Raw genomic sequence first — 25,466 nt, forward strand, 5'->3', positions numbered from 1 at the left:
AGAAGAAACAAATTGGTTTTTGTTACTACCCATATGCAACAAAGGTGGAACAATGGAGTTATTTTAGACAGCGATCCTACTCCATATATGCGGGCTAAAGCTTTGGTTATCAGTTAATTTGCCACCTTGTTGTTGCATGTTTGTGATCTAACTGGAAGTCTTGGGGACCAGAGTTTTCCCTAGCAGCATTTAGTGAACATCCATGGGCAATCAGCCCAGACTGTGGCACTAATCCATAACGGGGGTGCACCATTAGACCCTCTATTTACTTCACCTGTGAGTCTTCAGGAGGTCTGGTGTAAAGCCCGTAGAGATATGGGGAGAACGTGACTGTTTCACACGAGCCTGAATTTATTTGCTTCCAGCCAGTTTATTTACGCAACTGCAAAGCAGTTACTTATTCACCATTAAGAGACAATCAAAATATTCTGCAGCATAAAAAGATATTAACGTGCTTCACTAAAATGGGACCAACTTAATTTTCAAAGTTTTGCGATAAGACAGGTGCCTTTGTTTAATAGCAGTTCAGTTTTGCCCAACTCAATGACAAACTTGGCACACAGTCATATCTAATGAGTAAGATGTACTCTGATGTTTCATGGACATAGTAAAGCGTTAGGTGATGTAGGGAAGCCCGCATTTTCATGGCTTTGTGGCAAGACAGATGCCTTTGTTATATATGTTGGGTACATGGGTCAAATTGACAGACAAAGTTGCTACATTCCCATATCTAGTGAATGGAGTTAGATATTTAACACTAGAATTACCAGAGCCTACGAAAAAACTCGTAAATCCGTCCCACCGTAAATCGCGTCTTAAATCCGTTTGCACCTCTCCGCCAGAGTCTTTTGTCATCTAAATGTGCTGATAAACACAAACTACTAGCAGCCAGCTATTCCATCCCCCCACCGACTTAGAACGAACTTCTCCTAGCTCATGCCTTGCCTTGATTTGATTACAGTATCTGGGATTGAAGTGGAGTTTTAGAGTGGAAATAATATAGCGTTATTTGGAATACACGCATTTCATGTGTGTTCCGTTTCTATAGTAGTCTGTGCAAACACATTTTTAAAACAGAAACGTTTTTCATATTCTAATAGTAAATGACAAAATGTAGGCATAAACTATATAACGTATGAAGCCAGAAGTCCATATATCAAAGAAACACTTTCACAAAAGGTACAAATAAGAGAACACGTGCGCTTTTATTCAAAAATATAACTGCATAAAAAAAAAAAGCCGCGTTAGCATGCCACATTGACACTCTTACTACAACCGCCGCAGTGGCGTAATGGTATCAGCTCCTGACTGGGAATCAGAGGGTGGCGAGTTCGATCCCGATCGGCTTCACTTCGAGAAGTGAACTGCTCTTATTCTTACAATTTTAGAATAACAACATAAATTTGATTTCAGTCTGTAACAGCCGGTGTAACTTATGATACTGGTAAAGGTTAGATTTTTTTTTTTTTTTAATTCACTTTTCATTCTCGCAGTCGCATTCAGAATCAATCCATACAACCCCATCTGACACAGCTGTTTTCACATAAATAAAAGTGCACTTTTATTCAAGACTATAACCGAAGAATAAAGAAAGCAAGTTACAGTTGGTGGTTGATACAACAGCTTGCGTGGTGCAATGCTAAGAACTGCTGATTTCAAGTGACGGTGAGATACGAAGAAGGCAGCTTCGCCAGCATTTGTGTGTCAGAACCCTTTTTTTGGGGGGGGGCGGTAGTATGCATCGTGGTACACTGCAGACCTATAGCGCGTCTTTATGTCAGATGGGGTTTTATGGATTGATTCTGAATGCGACTGCGAGAATGAAAAGTGAATTAAAAAAAAAAAAAAAAAAAAGCTAACCTTTACCAGTATCATAAGTTACACCGGCTGTTACAGACTGAAATCAAATTTATGTTGTTGTTCTAAAATTGTAAGAATAAGAGCAGTTCACTTCTCGAAGTGGAGCCTTGCGGGATCGAACTCGCCACCCTCTGATTCCCAGTCAGGAGCTGATACCATTACGCCACCGCGGCGGTTGTAGTAAGAGTGTCAATGTGGCATGCTGATGCGGCTTTTTTTTTTTTTTGTGCAGTTATATTTTTGAATAAAAGCGCACGTGTTCTCTTATTTGTACCTTTTGTGAAAGTGTTTCTTTGATATATGGACTTCAGGCTTCATACATTATATAGTTTATGCCTACATTTTGTCATTTACTATTAGAATATGAAAAACGTTTCTGTTTTAAAAATGTGTTTGCACAGACTACTATAGAAACGGAACACACATGAAATGCGTGTATTCCAAATAACGCTATATTATTTCCACTCTAAAACTCCACTTCAATCCCAGATACTGTAATCAAATCAAGGCAAGGCAAGGCATGAGCTAAGAGAAGTTCGTTCTAAGTCGGTGGGGGGATGGAATAGCTAGATGCTAGTAGCTTGTGTTTATCAGCACATTTAGATGACAAAAGACTGGCGGAGAGGTGCAAACGGATTTAAGACGCGATTTAAGGTGGGACGGATTTACGAGTTTTTTTGTAGGCTCTGGTAATTCTAGTGTTAATGGGCACTGCAGAGGGTTAAATGGCATTGGGCTACATTAGTTTTGAGAAAAGAATGATGCCTTTATTAAATTGTAGTTGAACTTAGGGTAGATGGGTCAAATGGACTAGCAAATTTGTCATACTCCCATTTATCTAATGAACAGATTTCAATGTGATGTTCAACTGCCATTAAACAAGGTTGTATGCCATTGGCCCACTGCTGCTTCAGTAGTTTATATTGTGCAAAGCCCCCGATCTTTGTCTGTTTTGTATTTTTGTATATACAGTAAAACCCCACTTAATGTGGGGGATACGTTCCAAGAAATCCCAGCGCTACATGAAATTAGGTCATTTTAACATGTAAATAATGGTGATAGGTGAAACAGGACAGAGAATAAAGTTTGTTTTTTTGCTAATATCAATTTTTATTCGTAAATCATTCATGAAAATCAAAAATATTCACGTAAATAATTTATTTTTGTGATGAGGAAGGTTCTACCTCATTTGACACTGTTTTTTGTGAAGAAGTCATCTAACGTTGCCTGCCTTTTTCTCTGTCGTTTAGCAAGCAATCGTCTTGCCTTTGAACTTGTAGAAAAATGTGGATTATTTTGTTTAAACTGATCCATAATTTCCATAATAATGGCTAAACTTTTTTTTTTAGAAAATCCATTGAAAGTTCCTTTTGTTCCTCATCTTCAGAAACGCTAATTTGGCATTCACCTGAATCTAATTATCTGAGCACTTGCATTTCAGTTTCCAGTGAAATGCTTTTTCTTCTTTCTTTTCCTTTGCAACCACTCATTTTAAAACTAAAAAGGGATAATTATTTATTACATCCATCCATCCATCCATCCATTGTCTCCCGCTTATCCGAGGTCAGGTTGCGGGGGCAGCAGCTTGAGCAGAGATGCCCAGACTTCCCTCTCCCGGGCCACTTCTTCTAGCTCTTCCGGAAGAATCCCAAGGTGTTCCCAGGTCAGTTGAGAGACATAGTCCCTCCAACGTGTCCTGGGTCTTCCCCGGGGCCTCCTCCCGGTTAGACGTGCCCGGAACACCTCACCAGGGAGGCGTCCAGGAGGCATCCTGATCAGATGCCCGAGCCACCTCATCTGACTCCTCTCGATGCGGAGGAGCAGCGGCTCTTCTCTGAGTTCCTTCCAGATGACTGACCTTCTTACCCTATCTTTAAGGGAGAGCCCAGACACCCTGCGGAGGAAACTCATTTCAGCCGCTTGTATTCGCGATCTCGTTCTTTCGGTCACTACCCATAGCTCATGACCATAGGTGAGGGTAGGAACATAGATCGACTGGTAAATTGAGAGCTTCGCCTTGTGGCTCAGCTCCTTTTTCACCAGGACAGACCGATGCAACGCCCGCATTACTGCGGATGCCGCACCGATCCGCCTGTCGATCTCACGCTCCATTCTTCCCTCACTCGTGAACAAGACCCCGAGATACTTGAACTCCTCCACTTGGGGCAGGATCTCGCTACCAACCCTGAGAGGGCACTCCACCCTTTTCAGGCTGAGGACCATGGTCTCGGATTTGGAGGTGCTGATTCTCATCCCAGCCGCTTCACACTCGGCTGCGAACCGATCCAGAGAGAGCTGAAGATCGCTTATTTATTTATTATTTATTACAGTAAAATAGAATGTTATGTTTATATCCTTACATAATAATGTTGATGACCAATCATAAATGAACAGTGACATAGCAGGCATACGTAATATACTGTACTGCACTGATGTCAAATGTGCCACGAGACTGCATGCGAGTATCTAATGATGTCGTCGGATTGTGGTGAAAACCAACATTTTCGCCGAAAACCGCACATTTATGTGACTACAGAGTGAATCAATGAAAAATTAGAATTTGAAAAATAAATTGCGTAATACAGGAACAGCGTTAAATAGAGCAGCATTAAGCAGGGTTTTACTGTATTCATATCCTTCTGGGGGGCAGGGGTCATCATTCCGTTACTCCCACCTCAACCCCAAATCTATGACTAAGCATGCTGATATCCGAAAGTTGGGAACATTCCGCAACATCTCGCTCTGCTATACACATATAACAAATATATGGACACTCAACTAAGATGTTATGTAAAGTTTAAAACACACCACCGTTAATTTGTTAATTTCATGCTCTCACTATGTATTGTTAATTACATGTTTTCATTATTTAATTAATTTCATTGTATCGGTTTTATTTAGTTTCTTGTGTTTTGCCCTTTGGAGCCACTGTAAGTGGGCTAAGTATGAATTATGATCGCTGTCAAAAATAACTCCAGCATTCTACCTTTGTGGCCCATGCGTAGTAGCAAAAATCGATTGTTTGCGATTGTTTCTTCCTTGATAGCTAATGTCTTATGCATCCATTAACACATTTTTGACAGTTTGTTCACGCTTGAGAATTGTATTTGTAACTTTCAGAAGCGCAAGCATATTTTATAGTGAGCTGACATAATTTTCAGAAGCTAGCATAACTTTCAGAAGCACAAGCATAATTGACATGTGTGAAATGTAATCTTGACTTAAATTTTTACGAGTTATTTTTGATAGCGATCTTACTCCATAGTTTTATTTGTAAAGTTTTGTTGCAAAAGTGCATAGCACTCTTCTACAACAATACAATCACAATTGGCATCTTTAAGAGAATATTCTCCTTAGTTAACTCTTTTAGGGCTAATTTTTTTTTTGTTTCTTTTCTCCCAGGGCTGAATATTTTTCCAAAAACTAACATTTTTTAAAAAAGAACACAAAGCAATTGTTTAACATATCAAATCAACAAAAAATATTTACTTTTGACAAATGTTACTGTCTTGCATGTTGTATGAGCCTGCATACTCTATGATTTCACACACATATCACATACATTTTACATAGCAAAGTCTGATCTCGCTCAAAGCAGCCAATTTCAGTCATTGCCACATTGCACTCCTTACAATACGTGTTGCTTTGGTGCCTATTTTTCAATTGTCTGTTGCTGCACTTTCTAACATATATTGTTAGTGTGTACTGTAGAGAGACAAGTCACCCATTTGCCATCATGCCATGCCACTGCCACCAAGTTTTCTGCCAGCATGAAAACCGTATTGTCACCTCTTTTCATCTTCTGAAACTTTATGAACTTTATGTATGGCATTATAACCTGGCTCACCCCATGGGATTTGCTTCTGTTTATTACAGAAGTGAATAAAACTTTGCAGCAGCACGTACCTAAGCCACCAGGGGACAAAACACGTTTGGACCAATGCTCCCTGAAGTTATATCACCAATTCTGTCTCATCTCTATTTGTAATGCCACAGCGCGCTTCATCTCGTCTTTCGTTGTGGGTTTCCACTTTGAAAAACGAGAATGCGATGCAAACGCAGCCCGCGATTCAAAAAAAATCTCTGCCTACCTGTTTGTCTCGTCTGACAGTAGCTGAAAAGCAGCATCAGGAGAGAGCAGCCTGAAGTACAGCAGCTAGTGATCTGTCGTGTCCAACAGCAAGCCATGCCGTCTTGTAAACTCCGGTAGCCAGATCAGCTCTCAACGGATCAATGTCTGTGTATTTATCCCATGCGAACCTTGCCGTAGATGCATCGGCTGCGCGAAGGCACGCAACTGGCAGCAGATCCGCTGGCGCGGCATCGGCTGGTGTCTGATCAGCTGATGCCTGCTTCTAACTCTCTTGCTCGATCTCCTGATCACTGCCAATAAAGTCCGATTCTGAAAAATCAAGAGTCCGACTCCGCGATAATGCGCAAATGCGCATAATGCGAGTGTTTTCTTTTCTGCACTTGCTTCGCTGCCTTTTCACATGTCGGTGCCATCTTGCCTGTTTACATTTCGCAACTCACGCACACGCAATGTTTATTTGCCGAGTCAACGAGTCTAGCATTCCTCCAAGCACAGAGGGAATGCCTGTGACGTGACAGTGAGATTTGTCACCATTAACAGCTGATTGTCGCCCTGCCTTCAACCCCTCCTGTCGACAAAAGTCGACATCCGCCCTAAAAGAGTTAATAGGTGATTTATTAAAGGATTATGTCATGTTGATGCCTTGTCTTTTTCCAGTGTGCACAAAACTAGAAAAATGAACTGAAAAGTACATTAATACTGTATTCTCAAATTGTTTTCAAACATAATTTAGTCCCCACCAATTAGTTTCTCTGTCAAAAATATCATCCATTTGACCTTTGGGGCTATTCTGAAATGCAGTATGTCCTTTACATTGTCATACACATTTAGTTGACCACAGCCAGTGCAGCGGCTTTAAAATTTGTCATGCTTGGACCATTAAGCGGGTTCACATGTTAGTAAAAATGAGGTTTAAGCCAGAAAAAGCATGGTCACACACAGTAGTGTTTAGGCTAATAGTAAGGAGCATTTCCACAAACTCCAGCTGTAGCTCATTGAAGGCTCAGAATGCATATAGCTTAATGGTGAGCATCTTTTAAGTTTATTATTCTCCAGAAAGTAACATATAATCAAGCAGATAAACTTTTTTAGAACTTAAACAATAAATAACCTCAAAATTAATCTTGAGAGAAAAAAACTATAGAAAATTTAAAAAAAAAAAAAAAAAAACAACAACAGTTAATCCCTCCCAGAGTGAGAGAGCCAAGAGCAGGGGAAGCAACCACAATATTTTCCCCCTTTTTGAATACTTACTCTAAAATTTTTTCTTTTAAGTCTTGCCATGTTTTAAAAATGTTTTAGAAAGATCTCTAAGCAAGTATAATATATTTTCCAATTTCATATATTAAAGAATGTCTGTCTATTATCAGCTGAGTTATAAATTGTGGGTTCTGATGTGGGTGTTCTTTTGTGACTGCACGAGGCAAGATCTGTCTGTAATGGATTATAGCCCTCTGATTTCAAAATGTTAATGTCCATTTTGTAGAGTTGAACACTTTAAACTTTATGATGGAAGCCATTGAATATTTTAGGTCATTTTTGGAGCAGTAGCAAGCTCTGCTAGTTAAAAAGAATTATCTACTGCATAACTGTACATTTTTTGTTTCCAAGTTTTACATGTTATTAATGACTCGGCACTACAACAGCATTTGTTATATCTTGCAGGCCGATTAAAACCGCATTAACCTCAAAATAAAGGATCACTTTCATATGTGGTTTCTTTGATGCTCTCTTCATAAAACATGGTACATTTTATGTCCTGTTTGTGATGTTGACCCCTCCCTCAGGTCATCACTACTGTGCGGAATATCCTCCATATTTAATCCACTGAAAAAGTTACTCCAGTGTTTTAAGTTACTTTCTATTTATTTTAGTCATAATGCTATTTGTAGTTACGATTCCTTTCACCTTACTGGTATTAAAGCAGTAGTGAAGCTGTTCACTTTGCCCGCAATACACCCCCCCTTTTTTTTTTTATCCGTAACTTAAGTACGCATTAATTATTACTTTATTAATATAACAATAAACAACAAAATGATATGATTAACTGTTGGCTTTCTTACTCCTCCCTACCTCAGTTGATTTACAGCCAACACTATTGTTTCTCTTGCTTACTCACAGACTTGCTGCATGAATTTGCTATATTTCTCTTTAGTGCATGTGTGTGGAAAACCTGGTTAATCCTTGATGGTTTCTCTCTGTTCACGAGGGCTGCACGGCAAAAATGATTTCTGAAGTGGTGATGTGCAGTGTTAAAGGAATTGTTTTTCTCAATATGCTCTGATGCCATGGTGTGCAATCAGAAAGTATTTTACTCGACTAAGTACAATCAGTATCTGAAGTTAGCAGAACACAGCTTCAAATATGATAGAAACAATACCTGTTCAGTTTACAACGGTGGTATAATTGCAATATTACACTTAAGATCCCAGATTGCAATAACTAGCTCTTGGGACAAAATGGAGCCATGACAAATATGTAAGGAAAATCATTAATGATATATTAAAAAAATTTTTTTTATTGAACTCGAACCAGCTGCTTCAAAGGTGTTCTCATAGTCTGTTTTCAAAGTTGGAATATCTGAGTTTTCCTTTAATTTTAATGAAAATTATATACAACCACTTTTGTGTAATTCTGGAACAAACATTCACAAAAACCATCTCTAACTCAGCTTTGTAATAAAGAGGCACATGTAAGGATACCATGAATAAGTTAATTTTGCACTAGGTGTAGCATTCCTTCCATTTGAGTGCTAAATGTAATTTGTTCTCCTTAGTAATAAGTCACATTGCATTTCATTAATGTATGGTTTACAAACACCATTACCATGCAAGTTCAGCTGATGAATGGCATGATTAAATAATTGTTCATTAACTAAACCAAGTGTAATTTTTTTGTAATTAAAATACATAAAACGTTATAGCAAATATTACTTATTAGTCTTTTTTGTAATTTATTACTAATATGGTGACCGAGAATAGGGGGACTGTAATTTTTACCTATCATATATTGATTACACTGTTCATCCTCCCCTAATATTATACATATAAATGGCACATTCAGTTTTTTTGCAGTGAACATCTCTTCACTTAGATGTGGGATTTCCTGATCATAGTCACTGATCTCGTCACTGCATCATGTTAAATTACACAGCTGAAAATTGTAGCCCATGTCTCATTTACTTATCTATCACCGAATTTCTAGCACAGTTGTGCTCTTCCCTTTTTCTGACAACTAGTACTGTGCTGCCTGATGAAGCTGTGTTTTCTGAACGATTGAGAGCTGCCCTTTAATTTCGTTTTTCCATTAAGTTATGGTGTTTAAAATATGAGACATCAGACAGACAAGCTTCTCCAAGTTTTGTGAGGTTCAAAACATACTCGTTCCTGTCCTCATTGCTACATTCTATGCATTGTAATTCCGGATGAGCATTCATTGGTTCACATATTTGATTTTATCCTTGCCAGTTGTAGACTAGTTGGCCTTAGTCGTTAGGTATGTCACATTAGATGATCAGCTTTACAGGAACGCACTGCCAACTGCCTCCAACTTATTAAGATTGTGAAAGTGAAATCTACGCCTGAAAATGCTGCAGAATTTGTCTAATGTTATAGGCTTTAGATAGGACAAGATTTGGATAACAGCAGAAAATGTTTGGTTTTCAGCTAAGATGCCTTATAAACACTTTGTCTAATCTTTAACCACTTTGAAACAAAAAAGGTGCAGTAGAATAAAACCATGCTGCTGTCGGCATGTCTCTACCATGCTGCATTTGTATTTAATGTTAGTACTGTACATTTCAAGCTACTAAATTAGGAAAGCTGCACTTGTACTCTAAAGTGATATGAATCCTTCAAAGTTAAGACACCCATCATTGTTTGTTCTATATTTAACAAAAATCAGACTTTGTTTTAGAGTTTTGATTCAACAGAATATTTCAAATAATTACACAAGTGAAAATGGCATGGACAAAAATTAGACCCTTAATCTAACATTTTTTGTACAACCTTTAGAAGCAATCACTACAAACAAGTGATTCCTGCAGGTCTCCTCTGCACCTGTTAACAGGATAGTTGAGCTTACTGTTCCTGAGCAAACTGTTCCAGCTTTGTTGGGTTTGAAGGATCCCTTCTCCAGACCGCATGTTTCATTTCTTGTCATTGATGTTCGATAGTATTTAAATCAGGGCTTATAGAAGCCACTTCAGAATAATTCAGTGTTTGCTTCTTAGCTGTTTTGGGTGCTTTTATCTGTGTTTTTTGAGTTATTATTCTATTGGAGGATTCATGACTTCCAAATGAGATGGTGGTTTCTGACTCTGGGGCAGTACGTTTTGCTCCAGAATGTCTTGATAGTCTTGACATTTCATTGTTCCCTGTACAGACTCGAGGCACCCCATGCCAGATGCAACAACGTTGCCCCAACACAAAACTAGGCATCCTCCATGTTTCACAGTAGTTAATGGTTTTCTTTTCTTTGAAAGCTTAATTTTTTCATCTGTGGGCATAGAGCTGATGTGACTTGCCAGAAAGCTCCAGTTTTGTCTCATCTGTCCAAAGGATATTCTCCCAGAAGCATTGTGGCTTCTCAATATGCATTTTAGCAAATTCCAGTCTGGCTTTTTATGTTGTTCTATCAACAGTGGAGTCTTCCTTTATCATCTTCCATTAAGCACAGTGTCACTCAAAAAATGATGGACCTTGACCTAGGAGTTCAGCTTGTATCTCTTTGGAAGTGTTTCCTTGGTTTTTTGTCTACCACTATCCTTCTGCCAGTTCTGGGGTTGGTTTTTGTCTTGCCACCGTTTTCAGGGAGGTTGACTACAGTCTGATGGACCTTAAACTTCCTAACAATAATAATAAAACTGTTGTCACAGAAACATCAAGCTGCTTGAAAATGTTCTTATAGCCTTTGCCTTTTAACATGCTTTTCTGTAATTTTCTTTCTGATCTCCTTAAACAACTCTCTCCTTTGCTTTCGCTGGCCCATGTTAAGTGTAAGACACAGCAGAGTGACAAATTTTCTCCATTTAAATAGGTTTAATGACTGACTGCACGATTGGAGACATGTAATACTAATTAAAGGAAATGGCTAGTTTGAAAAATCACTCTTAATTTAGTTATTTATGATCTTTTTTAGAGGTACCAACAGATGTGTCCAGGCCATTTTAGAAATTATGTGTAGAATATGCAGTAGTTTTCTCTTTTCTCACTTGCTTTGCATGTAGAATTCATAGGACAGTTGCTTTTCATTTAATAACTTTTCATTAGGCATATGGCACTTTTTTAAATTTGCTTTAAGGGTGCTAACAAATTTGTCCACCTCTGAATATGGATTATACTTAGAGGAAACACTTTCATATGGGTCAGCTGTTTAAAACTGTGATTAAATCTGTATAATAGTATACCAGTGCTATTTGATACCCTCTATTTTTGTATTGTAAATGTGAGTTTCTGCCATGTGCAGTTGCCACTAACAGACGAGAAAATTTGACTCTTGTGTGGATGATCTGGAATTGGACGATATTCCAGTTCATCCACTATACCAGACTAAATTCTCCTTGTGGTGTGCGTTAAAAAAGTTTACCAGTATGCTAAAAACTGAAGGAAACTTTCAAATGTAAAAAATATTCTCTCACAAAATGTGCATACAAAATGAAATTGTAAATGTAACTATGTCAGTTGTACTTAGTTCTGAAATGTAATGCCTTTGTTTATTAACTTTTGTGTGAACTGTGTGTCATAAGTAAATCTCTCCGTTTAAGAGTATTGCACAGAGTGTTGTGTAGTTCAAACTGCTCATGAGTCGATGCCAAATACGTTCCTTTGGTTTAAACGGGTTTGACAGTGAAGTGAATGTACTGTATGTCTTGAGCCAGCAGTTTGAACAAGTAGGTAGACAGGATAGATTGAATCCATACAAAAAGATAGAGAAATTAGATGCACACTTACCAGTTCAAGTTGGAAAGGTGAATGTTTGCTGTTGAATGCACTTGAGTATCAAGAGTGTTGACTAGAGTTTGAAGGTTAACCTTGTGCCTAATCACGAATACATTTGGTGTTTATTTAAAAAATACATTTCATTCTGTAATGTGTATATATACGTGCATTATACTAGTACCTGCCAAAAGCATCAGAATGTTTCATTATACAGTAATATGTGATTCTGGCCATACCTCCCATTCCTAGGATGACACTGCATATTGTAAATTTCCAGTCAGTGCCTGGCTTGGAAATTGTTCAAAATAAATAATAGAACATCATTAAAATTGTCATTTTTAAGTATAATGTGCAAAACTAATACCGCTTATTTTTTAAAACTGATGTTACCATTTTTGCTCTGCAGTGATCTGAACCACAGTACACAGTATGTACAGGGCCTTGCACTGTGCACCCTTGGCTGTATGGGTTCTTCTGAAATGTGTAGAGACTTAGCAGGTGAAGTTGAGAAGCTACTTAAAACCTCAAATTCCTACTTAAGAAAAAAGGTAACTTTATGATCATTTTTGTCATATGATATAGTTTTAACCATGTCACCATGTATGAATTGTATTGTGGTCAAATATTGTTCTTATCTCAGTAATTCTTAAATCATTTAAATCCTTTCAATGCTGAATTAAAACAGTTTTGGGAAAAAAAACTCCTGTTTGTTTGTTTATGTTTGGACATATTTATATGTATGCTGCTAACATCCACTAATAAAAGCTGACAATTTTGGAGTGTTCGCTCAACTGGAGAATTTGTTTTATTAGTAGTTTATACTTTTTCAGTCAATGTATGATGCACAGCTTTCTTACAGGTGCAACTAAAAACTAATTTTGAATATGGTTTGGTAAGGGACTCTGTAATATAGTAAATTCATGATGGTTGTGCAAGTGATTTTTTTTTTTTGTTTGTTTTATATAAATTTTTTATATTTTGCTATATGTCAAGTATTGCAGTTTGGCTCTATGATATTGCATTTTAGTATTCCTTTTTATTTGACAGAAATATAAGTTGACATAGTATCAAAATGGCCTATAATGTAACAATCCATAGTACCTTATAATAAAAGCTGTTGAGTCACAAAACACCTTTTTATATGTTTATTTTAGAAGGGGAACAATAATTTACACAGTAAGCCTGAGGTTAGTTTATTACCATTGTCACAAATATGAGTCACAGACATCATAAATGTTTGGGGCAGCCACCTGTATATTGTTTCCCGGCTGCACAATTGAAGTAAATTCAACAGAGATGTTTACAGTTTTGTGTCTAAAATATTACTGATATTGTGAAGGTAAGATGGCAGATTTAAAGGCTGGTAAAGGAAAGGACGTCATAGGGCCCGGAACCAGAAGTGATGTCGTCATTGGTGCTGGTACCATGCGGGATTTTCCGTGAATGGTCTGCAAGAGATTGAGAGAGACAGCCAGTGCATCCCATCGCCCCCTGGTCTGGTGTGTGTACTACTATCATTTAGGCCCTTCAGCTGTCTCCCAATCGCATGTGTGTGACACCATATATAACACAACATCAAACTTACTTTTGGATGACACCATGAAATCCATTTGTTATGCAAGTACATAAATGGATTTAAAAATGATTAAAAATCAAATAAAAGGAGTCTGCTCTGGTCACTGTATGGATAATATATCATAGAGTAAAATATTGCTGCACACTCCAAGGGATTAATTTTTCTGTATATCATCAACTGTGATTTATAAAAATAACAATGTTTTGACACAAGAATTGTCGCTAAGATTTCTTTCTGTTTGGATGTTGCATATTGATTATTCAGAGTATTTTTAGAAAATGGTGCAGCTATTTAACTTTGGTCATATTCAGTGTTTATACTGCATTCCAAATAGAATTGAATTTTGTCCTCTGAGGCATATGTGTGTTATCATCTTTTTGGAGTTGTTTTCATTGTAAAAGTTAGAGATTCTGATTAGAAGTTCTTTACAATATTCATCCGTTATTCTTCCCTGAAAGCTAAGCAAAGCAGGCAGTGGTACAATGGCACAATGCCTACATATAGGAAGGACAACATATCTGTCACTAGATTTGTTAATACTCATTAATTGCTCATGTTTTAACTATTTGCTGCTGATGTTTCAGCTTTGTCAGGTTTGAACTTGACATCAAAGTTTATAAAAATTAGAAAAAGAAACACAAACAATCGTCTATGGCAAATGTTACTTACGTGAAAGCCCAATACAGTGCAAAGGCCTTTCTATCAGATTTTCACGTATTTACTTTCTGAAAATTAAGAATACTCTCCGCACTTAAATCAGGAAAATGCTATTCTGATTCATTTAAATCAAACATATGCCTTTCTCTCTGGTCCTTTTTTTTTTTTTTTTGGTAACCAGTAAGCTGTGCCGATTTCTGGGTTATTCTTAATGCAGGACATGAAGGTTTTCCAGCATTTAACCATTTTATATTCATTAAAATAATTACTACCCAGTAAGCAGCAACAGCTGATCACCCCCACCCCCAGGGATGCATTTTAATCATTCATGCAGTTATATTCTCGCAGTTAGCAATAGTATGCAAACAGGATAATTAAGTCATCAACATACTGTGATCATAACTCAAAGCCTTAGCTCAGGATGGCTTGGTCAAGTCACATGCAGTAAGCAAAGTGTGAGGGGGGAAAAAAAAAAACACAACCAATTATTTTTGTGTGTTTTCGTTTAAGGTGCTCCCACATCATGGTTGTGCACCAATGCCAAGTAGGCTCATTTTTACTGATCTTGCAAGACAGATTTCTTACTAGATGTAAAGTTGAAATGACTCCACATTTATGTGTTCTTTGTTCTTCTGACCCTTCAACACATTTGCAGTAAGGAGACTGTGGAAGATTGTGGGTTTGCTTCCCGGTTTATATCCTTAGTCCCTGCCATATCTCAGAATGTGATTAATGTTACTCATGGATTCTTCTATTTTCTCATAACAAACTTCATTATCCCATTTATTCTTCTCATTCAGTAACATCTCCAAATACTTCATCCAGGTATCCAAAATCCCATTGTCAATCTCAATGGTTTCTTTGTCATTTTTAAAGCAATTCACACCTATAATACATTATTTTTGTCTTTTCCCTCCTGCTTTGTGATTCTGAACACATTTTTTCATCCCTTCTTATGCAACTAACTTGCCAACTTCTATATCTTAGCTTCTTATGCTACCTTAACTGCTTTTTAGCTTTTCGCTTTACTTACTTACACAACACTAACTCGGAAAAAAGTTTTGACAGTATTGAAAATGTAAATAAAAACAGAAAGCAGTGATTAGTAAATTATACTAACTGGTCCTTAAACTGAAAACAACCAAATATATGGTGTTATAACTAATTATTTTTGCTTTTTCTATATAAACCTCTAAGCATGGAAGTGTGTGTGTTTGTCCAGCCTGGAAGTGGGGCTCCCTTCCAAGGAAACAGAAAACTCGATAAATATTACTGTAGTGTTTTTATTACTTTGAAGGGTTTTCATTTTTTTTTATTATTTATTTTATTACTTTCCATTAATAAGTAACTAAAGGTTTTTTTTTTTTTATTATTTTATTATTAAAACCCTATGCTGGGTCAATAGCAGTGTTAGACCATCTTAGTTTTTTTTCTTTATTTCAGAAAACTAATCTAATATATATTTAAACATTTGAAAGGGTCACATTTACTGAGTGGCTGAGCATTGTGATGAAAATGTGAGAAGACTATGCCTGGAAACAGAAAGCTTAATAGTCTTAGCATTTTAATAAGTCTGTTTTTACCTTATACTTTACATGTATGACTAACACACAGTTTCACAAATGCCATCATTATTTATAGCTCCACGTTGTTTATTTTTATTGCGTGAATTGTGAAATTATAAGACCCATCAAAAGGGAGAATTAAAATACTCAAAATCAAGATAAATATTAATTTTGGTAAAAAGCATTAAGATTTACATCAGGGCTCTGCAAATCCAGTAATAAAAGCTGTGGGTTTCTGTTCCAACCCAATTGCTTATTTAGAAACCTATCCTTACCACTAACAGATCTTAATTTTATAGCATGTTCATTCATGTTTTAATACTGCCATGTTAGGATATTCTTATATTGTAGAATTTTTTTACTTTCCAAGGACATCATCCAAATTATTTGTAGCCAGAAGTAAATCAGTTTCTCTTCAGTTTTCATCCAAATATTTTATTAAACCAGTTCACAATGAAAATGCACACAGGTATAAAATAAAAAGTTAGATGGAGAACTGCTGGTTCCTTTGTTGTTTGCATTTTATAAACTGCTCAAAAAAATTAAAGGAACACTTTGAAAACACATCAGATCACAATGGGGAGAAAAAATCATGCTGGATATCTATACTGATATAGACTGGGTAATGTGTTAGGAGCGAAAGGATGCCATATCATTTGATGGAAATTAAAATTATTACAGAGGGCTGAATTGCAAGACACCCAGACAATCAAATTAAAAAAATGATGCAGCAGGCTAGTCCATTTTGCCGAAATTTCATTGCAGCAGCTCAAAAATCGTACTCCATAGTTTTATGGCCCCCACGTGCTTGTATGCATGCCTGACAATATCGGGGCAAGCTCATAATGGGATGATAGATGGTGTCCTGGGGAATCTCCTCCCAGATCTGGACCAGGGTATCACTGAGCTCCTGGACAGTCTGAGGTGCAACCTGGTGGTGTCGTATGGATGGAAACATAATGTCCCAGAGGTGTTCTATTGAATTTACGTCAGGCGAGTGGTGGGCCAGTCAATGGTATCGGTTGCTTAATCATCCAGGAACTGCCTGCATACTCTCACCACATGAGGCCGGGCATTGTCATGCACTAGGAGGAGCCCAGGACTCACTGCACCAGCATAGGTTCTGCCAATGGGTCCAAAGATTTCATCCCAATGCCTAATGGCAGTCAGGGTGCTGTTGTCTAGCCTGTAAAGGTCTGTACGTCCCTCCATGGATATGCCTCCCCAGACCATCACAGACCCACCACCAAACCAGTCATGCTGAACGATGTTACAGCATAACGTTCTCCATGGCTTCTCCAGACCCTTTCACGTCTGTCACATGTGCTCAGTGTGAACCTGCTCTTATCTGTGAAAAGCACAGGGTACCAGCGGTGGACCTGCCTATTCTGGTAATCTTTGGCAAATGCCAATCAAGCTCCACAGTTCTGGGCAATGAGCACAGGGCCCACGAGAGGACGTCAGGCCCTCAGGCCTCCCTCATGAAGTCTGTTTCTGATTGTTTGGTCAGAGACATTCATACCAGTGGCCTGCTAGAGGTCATTTTGTAGGGCTCTGGCAGTGCTCATCCTGTTCCTCCTTGTCCAAAGGAGCAGATACCAGCCCTGCTGATAGGTTAAGGACCTTCTAGTGCCCTGTCCATTTCTCCTAGAGTAACTGCCTGTCTCCTGGAATCTCCTCCATGCCCTTGAGACCGTGCTGGGAGAGACAGCAAACCTTCTGGCAATGACACGTATTGATGTGCCATCCTGGAGAAGTTGGACTACCTGTGCAACCTTTGTAGGGTCCAGGTATCACTCAACAATGCAGACAAGCTGAAGGCCGCTATCAAAGCATCGTTGGCTTCCATAACACCTCAGTAGTCCCACAGGCTGATCACCTCCATGCCATGCTGCATTGATGCAGTAATTCATGCAAGAGGAGCCTTAACCAAGTATTGAGTACATATGTGGACATACTTTTCAGTAGGCCAGCATTTCTATATTATTATTATTATTTTATTTTTTTTTTTTATTGGTCTTATGTAATAATCAAATTGTCTGAGATACTGAAAATTTTTGAGTTTAGAAAGAAATAAACGCTTGAAATATATTATTGTGCAATGAATCTATATAATGAGTTTCACTTTTTAAATTGAATTACTGAAATAAATTAAAATTTCGATGATATTCTAATTTATTGAGATGCACCTGTAATTATTACAAAATGTAATGCATTACAGTTTTTGTTTAATTTTACTTTTGTCCTTTTGTATGAAAAATTGAACATTTTCACTGGCCTGCATTTGTTATTGAATCCTGAATCCATATAGGAACCTTAACAAAACTGACCAGAAACATGACCATATTTGTTAATTTTCTTGTGTTTTATAAACGTTTATTCCCTTATGTGCAGTGAAGTAAATAACATCCATTCTCTTTTTCCATGCCTTTTTTGCTCTGTAAATACTAGCCAGTGTGCCACCAGATCACACAAAATACTTGCAGCAAATATGTGGATTTAAACTAGACTGATACTTCATTTGTAGGTTTCTTTTATTACATTGCTCGCAGCATACTGTTTTTTGCATAGCTGTGCAATTTTGCCCTGCAAGTGAGTGGCATACCAGATTTGCTTTTTGCGTTCCACTCAGTGCTTCTGCAATAACTACTGCCTTCCTGTGACCCTAAACTGGACAGAATAAAATGTATCCTTCAGCACATTGAAAATTGAATATATACCTTAACTTTTGTCAGTTCTTTTCACTTGAGTGCACGGTACATAGTTGGTTAACATCTTCCAAACGGCTGAAGCACACATATGTGCACAGTGTTACACCGATGCAGGCCACATCTTAAAAAGGCAATACTTCTGCGAAACAATTAGTGTTTTTTTTTTTATTTTTAAATTAAGTATTGCATTGGGTTACTCATTACTTGAAATGTTAATGTTCGATTTTCAGAACCAATTTCATGGTAAAATTTTCACGTTTGTCTTATCTGCAGGTTACACAGTTTTCCAGGTATTTTGGTTAAAAATTTGATGGTCGTCTTATTTGTGACTATCCATGGTTATTAAATTTATTTATAAATTTAAATTTATTTTTATTTATCATCAATTATGTTGTCTGTTAGGCTTTTCTCTGAATTTACTATCTTAGTCTTCTTTGTTTATTTATCTGGTTTAGTACAATGCTATATACTGTATATCCTGACGTTCTTTCTAAACTCTCTGAAGTGCCTTGAGCATGGGAAAGGCGCTATATAAATAAAATGTAGTATTATTATTATTCAGTTTGTATCTGCCTGTTTGAGTATCACTCAGAAGCCATTGCACTTACTGTATTTCTATAGCACTTTGCAGTTATATCTGGTATAGTCAAACTTAGAATATAGAGTAAAATGTTACATTTTCTATATATACATTTCTAGAAAAAAGTAAAATAACCTCATTAAAAGTTCCAGTTTTCGCTGGATCTTTTTGCCTTTAAAATTTTAATACTTCCACTGATATCATGTGGCAGAGAGATTCTTGGATATTTACTTCAGAAGATTAAAAACAATTAGTGTGGAATATGACCCGGACACAGACAGGCAGACACGTTTAAATTACCCCACACGCGTTTATTCTCTTTTTCCATTATACAGATCAGTACTCACAAACCCCAATACCCCACAGTTCTGGCCAAATCACAATGCCTTTGCTTTCTCTTCTTCAGGCCGCCTCCTTCTCTCCTCCAGAGACCTTGTCCTTCTTCCACACCAACTCAAGTCGTCCTCTGAAGGGAGGCGGCCCCTTTAAATAAGCACCCGGATGTGCTCCAGGTGTGTCCCCGGCAATCTCCCACCAACACGCCCCAGTGTGGCGGAAGTGCCGGCTGTATCCCTGGAAGCACTCCGGGTGTCCCCTCTTTTCTTCCCTCCGGCTCTTCCGGGTGTGGCAGAAGTACTGAGGTCCAGGGTCCTACTGGTATTGGGGTGCCCCCTGGCGGTGACCACGGGCCCCTACAGGGTCGAGTTTCCCAGCTGTGTACCCGTGGCCCTTAGGACAGTCGCCCCCTCGAGGTGTGGAGGAGGCACAAGCCCTTCTCTGGTCTTCTAGGGTGTCCTGGCTGGGTACCACCCCTATCCGCGTACCACAATAGCAAAACAACACTGATTTCAGGTGTTTATGTTGATCACAATAATTATGGAAAATTTTTTCATATTTGTGTGTTGAAAAAGAATGAGATTTTTACCTTTGTCATTCAGTAACTCTAACACTAGAATTCCTGAAGCTTACAATTTTTTTTGTTGTCCATGAACTCCTTAAAATTTTCCTGACATACTCCAAGAAGCTAGTAGCTCCACAGCATGTGCTAATAGCCCGCTTTTGTTTTGCAAATGTGTGGTTTAGCAGAACGCGGCCTGTTGCCCTCCCCCTTTCAGTCAGATGAAGACATCACCCTGCTGCAATCCTCACAGTTCAAGTCTGTGTTGGAGTGTTTATGTGGTGATGAGTTTGTAAGGAATTATATAGGTAACTAACAAAATACCCGCACTTCGCAGCGGCGAAGTACTGCCTTAAAATTTTTAAGAAGAAAAGTAAACCTTTTTAAACTGAGGGAAAATATACAAATAACTAGCCAACCCGCGGCGTAGCATACGCCGCATAATTATGTATTGATGGGTGAGCACTTCCTGAACGACACAGTTGTCCAAATGGGGTGGGTTTGTGGATAACACTGTGAGTGAATGAAGATAGACCTCTGGAGAGAGCAACATATAATTGTCCGTGACTGAAAGCGGGATCGTCTGTGACGAAGAAGGCCACGCTGGTGAAAGTTACTTCGTCGTTAGGAATAAGTGTCAGTACTTGTAGATTAAGGTGTAGCGAGTCTTCTTTGTTGAAGCTTAATATAGCTTGCGTACTGAGATGTTCCGGAGTCATAGTTGAGAAACACTTTTTTAATGTCTTCTAAGCACAGGGGAAAAAAATGAACATGTGAAACATCCGTAATGTAATAAGCCACCAAGAAAAGTAACATTGCAACAATGCTATCTACGACCCGATCTCTGTAAACAGAAGTGAAAACAAAATCGAGCCCGGTGTATTCTTTAACTGCCTTGTGGCGCTGTAGTAGTGCTGCTGCTTTGCAGTAAGGAGACTGTGGAAGATTGTGGTTTCGCTTCCCGGTTCCTCCCTGTGTGGATAGCGCTTTGAATACTGAGAACACCGCTATATAAACGTAACGAAGTATTAACAGGAAATTGTCTTCGTGTAATAGTAAAAGACAAATTATCCACGACAAACTGTTTTACACGCTGCATACCAACCCGCGTAGTATACGCTGCATAATCACGCCTCTTTTTAAATGTTTTTTAAGCAGAGGGAAAAAAATGAACATTTGCAAAATCCATAACGCTTCTTTCAGTAAGTACAATGCACACGCGTTTAATTTGTCGGCCACTTTTTGCCAGCCGTCTTTTCTGGTTTGGGCTGCTTTTGCAGTGTTACCGCTTGTGCATATTAAATCTTGAAATCCTTCGAGTAACTAATTAACTAACTAACACCAACCCACCCACACACACAGCTTGTGTGAAACAAATGCACCCGTACTTTCATAATTTTGTTGCAGCCTATAGTGGAGTCAGGCACAGAGAAGGTCAGCTGCTGAGAGAGCGTCTCGACTGTTGCAGGGCCTGCATCGGTGAAACAGGTGAGACGCTAATGAAACAGAAGCACAGGGCTTATTGGTTTTTAAAGACTGCTTCCTTCATTGTGTTTTAACCTCAGTTTTAAAGGATTGTTTTAAGGATCCCATGGGATACCCCTCGCAAACTGTTTGACGCTGTATTCAGCAATTCACATCCGCGATAAACATGTGGATGTGACCTGTGGTCCTGTCGTGTCCACACTCGTTCTCAAAGCATACACACCGCATGGTCATGTACCCGCTCGCAAGAGCAACTCATGAAGACCCGCCCACCAACTCTAAGACCATGGCGTGTAAAACAGTTTGCGATGATGGTGCGTGCGTCGTAACTGAAAAGAATAATGAAAAGTCAACGTGGCTCAGAGGTGCATGTGAACTCCTAGCACAGACGAAAGCGACTTACAGGGTGGTCGGTGAGTTGTTGCGTACGGGCACATGAGCTGGCAGTGGGAATGCCTAGATAGTGAGGGTGGACACGGGCCGGGGAATAAGGAGTGTTGGTGGGCGGGGAAACGTTTTCCGTGTTCCTACAGGACCATCTAAGAAGACGCATGTTTGTCGTGGATGCGAATTGCTGTATGTAGCGTGTAAAACAGTTTGCAATGTTTCACGCGGTTGTGCGTCGTAACCGAAAAATCAACGTTGCTCAGAGCTGCATCTGGACTGTAGCACAGACAAACATGTTTTCCGAGGCGTCGCGTCCGAGTTGGTGGGCGTTTGCTCTGCGAGTTTTCGTTGTATCCAATGGTCTTAGAGTTGGTGGGCGTGTCTCTTTCCTGCGTGCTTTCATGGGTGTGGGCGTGGCTCCTTCCTGCGTGCTTTCATGGGTGTCTTGCCCGCTCTGGCGGTGGCTTAGAGAATTATATATATAGATTATTTGTTAAGGATTTCTTTGTATACCACGTTGTCAGTTCGGCCCTCCAGTTGTAATATGACCAAGCTGTGTGCTGAGCTCACTCTTGAGCATGCAACGTACAGTTGGCCATGTGAAAAGCAATCTTGCCTTAAATCAATGCCAACCTTTTGTAGGGTCTGTCCCTGAGACTTATTAATTGTCATTGCGAAGCAGAGCCTTACTGGAAATTGGAGGCGTTTGAATTGAAATGAGTTTCATCGATAACTTCGCATCCATCTTTTGAGAGTTTAAACATTCATAAACATTAAAGTGTCCTCTATTCAAATCGTCACCTGTGAATCTAAGATGTTTAAGAGGCATTGCCGGTTGTCCAAAGGTGTAAAATATTTGGCCATTTCGGTACACTTGAAAGCGACAACCGAACAATTCAGCGGCAGCCATCAACTCACATGCAGAACCATAGGTGAAGGGCTTAAGCATTTCACTCTTACAGTGCTCCTGTGTAATATAATTATCTCCTGTACCGTCATCAGTCCACACCTTGAACCTGTCCCAGTCATTCAATACATAAGACACAATCTTCCTCCGGATATCAAGAGTGAGTCTGATATGGTCATGCAATATGTAACACAGACAATGGAAAAGGCAGGCGCCATCTCTGGGCATGGAAACCACTCGGTAAGTGACAGTTGTTTGATCGATGGTGATCACCTCGATAGACATGTTAATGGGGGTACAGTTGGAACGATAAAGGAAATGTGTACCTGAACAATGTAAGCCAAGTCTAAAATACCTACACAATAACTATAATCGTAATAAACGAACAATTAAACGTCGGAGAAGCCGTGGATTAAATAAAAAGGCTGCAGTTATCTGCAGGGAGACGTCAATACCGTGGCGATGCAAGATAGGGAATGAAGAGACTGGAGCGACAGACGGCCTGTTAGCGCACCGCATTTGTGTTTCCTTTTCATTGTCCCGGACGAAATAAAGTTTCAAAAATTTTTGTTCCTCAGTCAGCATAGGTAAAAGACTGCCAATCAAGTGATACACTTGTCTCTGGATTTAAATGAAGGCATAAAATTTCCCTCAACGATTTGGTAAGCACCAAATGACGTCCTTTGAAATGCGCTGTTGTACTTTCGACTGTTGATCAAGAAATGCTCGCTTTGAGGATGTTCGCCATTTAACAGGCCCTCAAGAAGATCAGGAAGCTTATGTAAAGGAGTGAGAGAGACTTTACCACCGTTACAGCACAAACCAGGAGACTCGCATTTCCACCTATGAGCTTGACAATACTCACAGTCAACATCCATGGATCCAATGTGTACTGTTTTGTTGTTTTCGTATGAGCCGCTTTTCATTATTGGGATCGTACCTAGAAACAGAAGCTCTATTAACTTGTGGATTTGCCTGCGAGTATTTAGCAACAGCGTGTCTATGAACTTATGGATTTTTCTGCGAGTATTTGGTGGCAGCGTCACGAAGTTGTTTCCGTCTAGCTGCATCAGAAAATGTACGACGACGACGTCTGACACGCCTCCTTCTTTCTGTTTTCTCACAGCTTCTGAAATAAGTACGTACATCGGTTTCAGTTAGCGCAGGGAAGCCGCCTACCAAATTTTGTGAAGATGGGGCCATAAATACAAAAGTTTAACATGGCGGACGTTGTCGACCGTTATGACCGTTACATGTAGAATTTCGAAATGAAACCTGCTTAACTTTTGTAAGTAAGCTGTAAGGAATGAGCCTGACAAATTTCAGCCTTCTACCTACACGGGAAGTTGGAGAATTAGTGATGAGTGAGTCAGTGAGGGCTTTGCCTTTTATTAGTATAGATGAAATACCATGATTTGAAATTCGTACATTTCATGTGTCTAAAATGATCTGCATAAATATAGAATGACAGAGGAAATGCAAGGCAAGAAATGCTGAACACACGGCCAAAACAGAAAATGTTTTCATATGTAATAACGACATAATTTTGACATGACATATAGGATGTGTGAAGACTGATGCCCAAATATCCAAGAAAGATTTTCACAAAAGGTGTAACAAAACAAGTATGCTTTTATTCAAAAAAAATTGCTGAATTGACATGTTGCTGAGTATGAAGTAAAAGACATGTGCTTGTGCATTTCATTTTCAACCAGTTGTCACAATGGTAATGCTACTCCATTACTCATCTGTGTAGATGGCGCAGTGAATAAGCTACCATTTATAAATGCTGAGGTGATAGGTTTGAATCCGTGTCCTCTGTTTATTTAGAGCTTTAAGTAATGAGTTTCTGTTATTATCATATAACAAAAGCATAGATTTGATGCGACTCTGTAACATTCTGTGTAAATTTATGGTACTTGTAAAAGATGTTACTTTACCTCGCACATGGACATTTATATCAACATGTCATTTGAATGATTTTTTTTTTTTCAGTTTTATTCTTGGATTCTTCAATAATGTCCGTGTGCGAGGAAAAGTAATATCCTCCATAGACACTGTAGTGTCTTGTTTGTTCAACAAGACACCAAGCAGAAATAATTGAGCTGCTTTGTGTGTCTGCTTTTATCCCTTCTGTGCTTTTTCAATGACCATAAATTTACACCAGCTGTTAGAGACTTAAATCAAATGTGTTTTTATTATATAATAGTAACAGTAATAGATGCTCACTATTCAAAATGGTAAATGCAAAGAAGACCCGGGATTGAACCTGCAACCTCTTGATTATGAGATAGCAGTCCTTACCTCTGCACCAGCCAAATGACGTTGATAGTTGGGTTTCAGTTGTTACATATTGCCAGTGATATGTAAATTGAACATTTTCTTTTTCTTTGGTTATATTCTTGAATAAAAGTGAACTTGTTGATGTTATACCTTTTGTGAAAGTGTTTATTTGATATTTGGACTTCAGTCATCACACATTATACACTTAACATCAACATTTTGTCAGTTATTCCTATAACATGAAAAAGTTTGTTTCAATTATATGTTCAACATTTGTTGCGTAGCATTTCCTGTCATCCCACATTTACACAGATCGTTGTAGACATGGAACATACGAGAAATGTATGCATTCCAAATAACAATATATTATTTAACCTAGAGACACCACTCCCACATAAAGCTACCTACAGCTGACTTGGTGGGGGATGAGTGAGCAGGCTGCCTGCTGCTTTTGTTGATTTAACACATTTGCAAAACAAAGACGCTGATGAGGAGATGTGAGGGAATTTAAGGTGGCCCAGGAGT

The 25,466-nt window shown here is 38.6% G+C and overlaps 1 protein-coding gene across 1 annotated transcript in view; it reads left to right on the top strand.

Moving 5' to 3' along the window:
• Positions 1–25,466, top strand: part of ap1g1 (adaptor related protein complex 1 subunit gamma 1) — a 207,609-nt gene that overhangs the window by 44,396 nt on the left and 137,747 nt on the right. Inside the window, exon 4 of the mRNA XM_028809775.2 lies at positions 12,299–12,440. Coding sequence (XP_028665608.1) covers positions 12,299–12,440 — 142 coding nt within the window. The remainder of the gene's footprint in view (positions 1–12,298; positions 12,441–25,466) is intronic.

This window comes from Erpetoichthys calabaricus, chromosome 9 (genome assembly GCF_900747795.2).
Source record: "Erpetoichthys calabaricus chromosome 9, fErpCal1.3, whole genome shotgun sequence".
In the NCBI taxonomy this organism is placed as follows: Eukaryota; Metazoa; Chordata; class Cladistia; order Polypteriformes; family Polypteridae; genus Erpetoichthys; species Erpetoichthys calabaricus.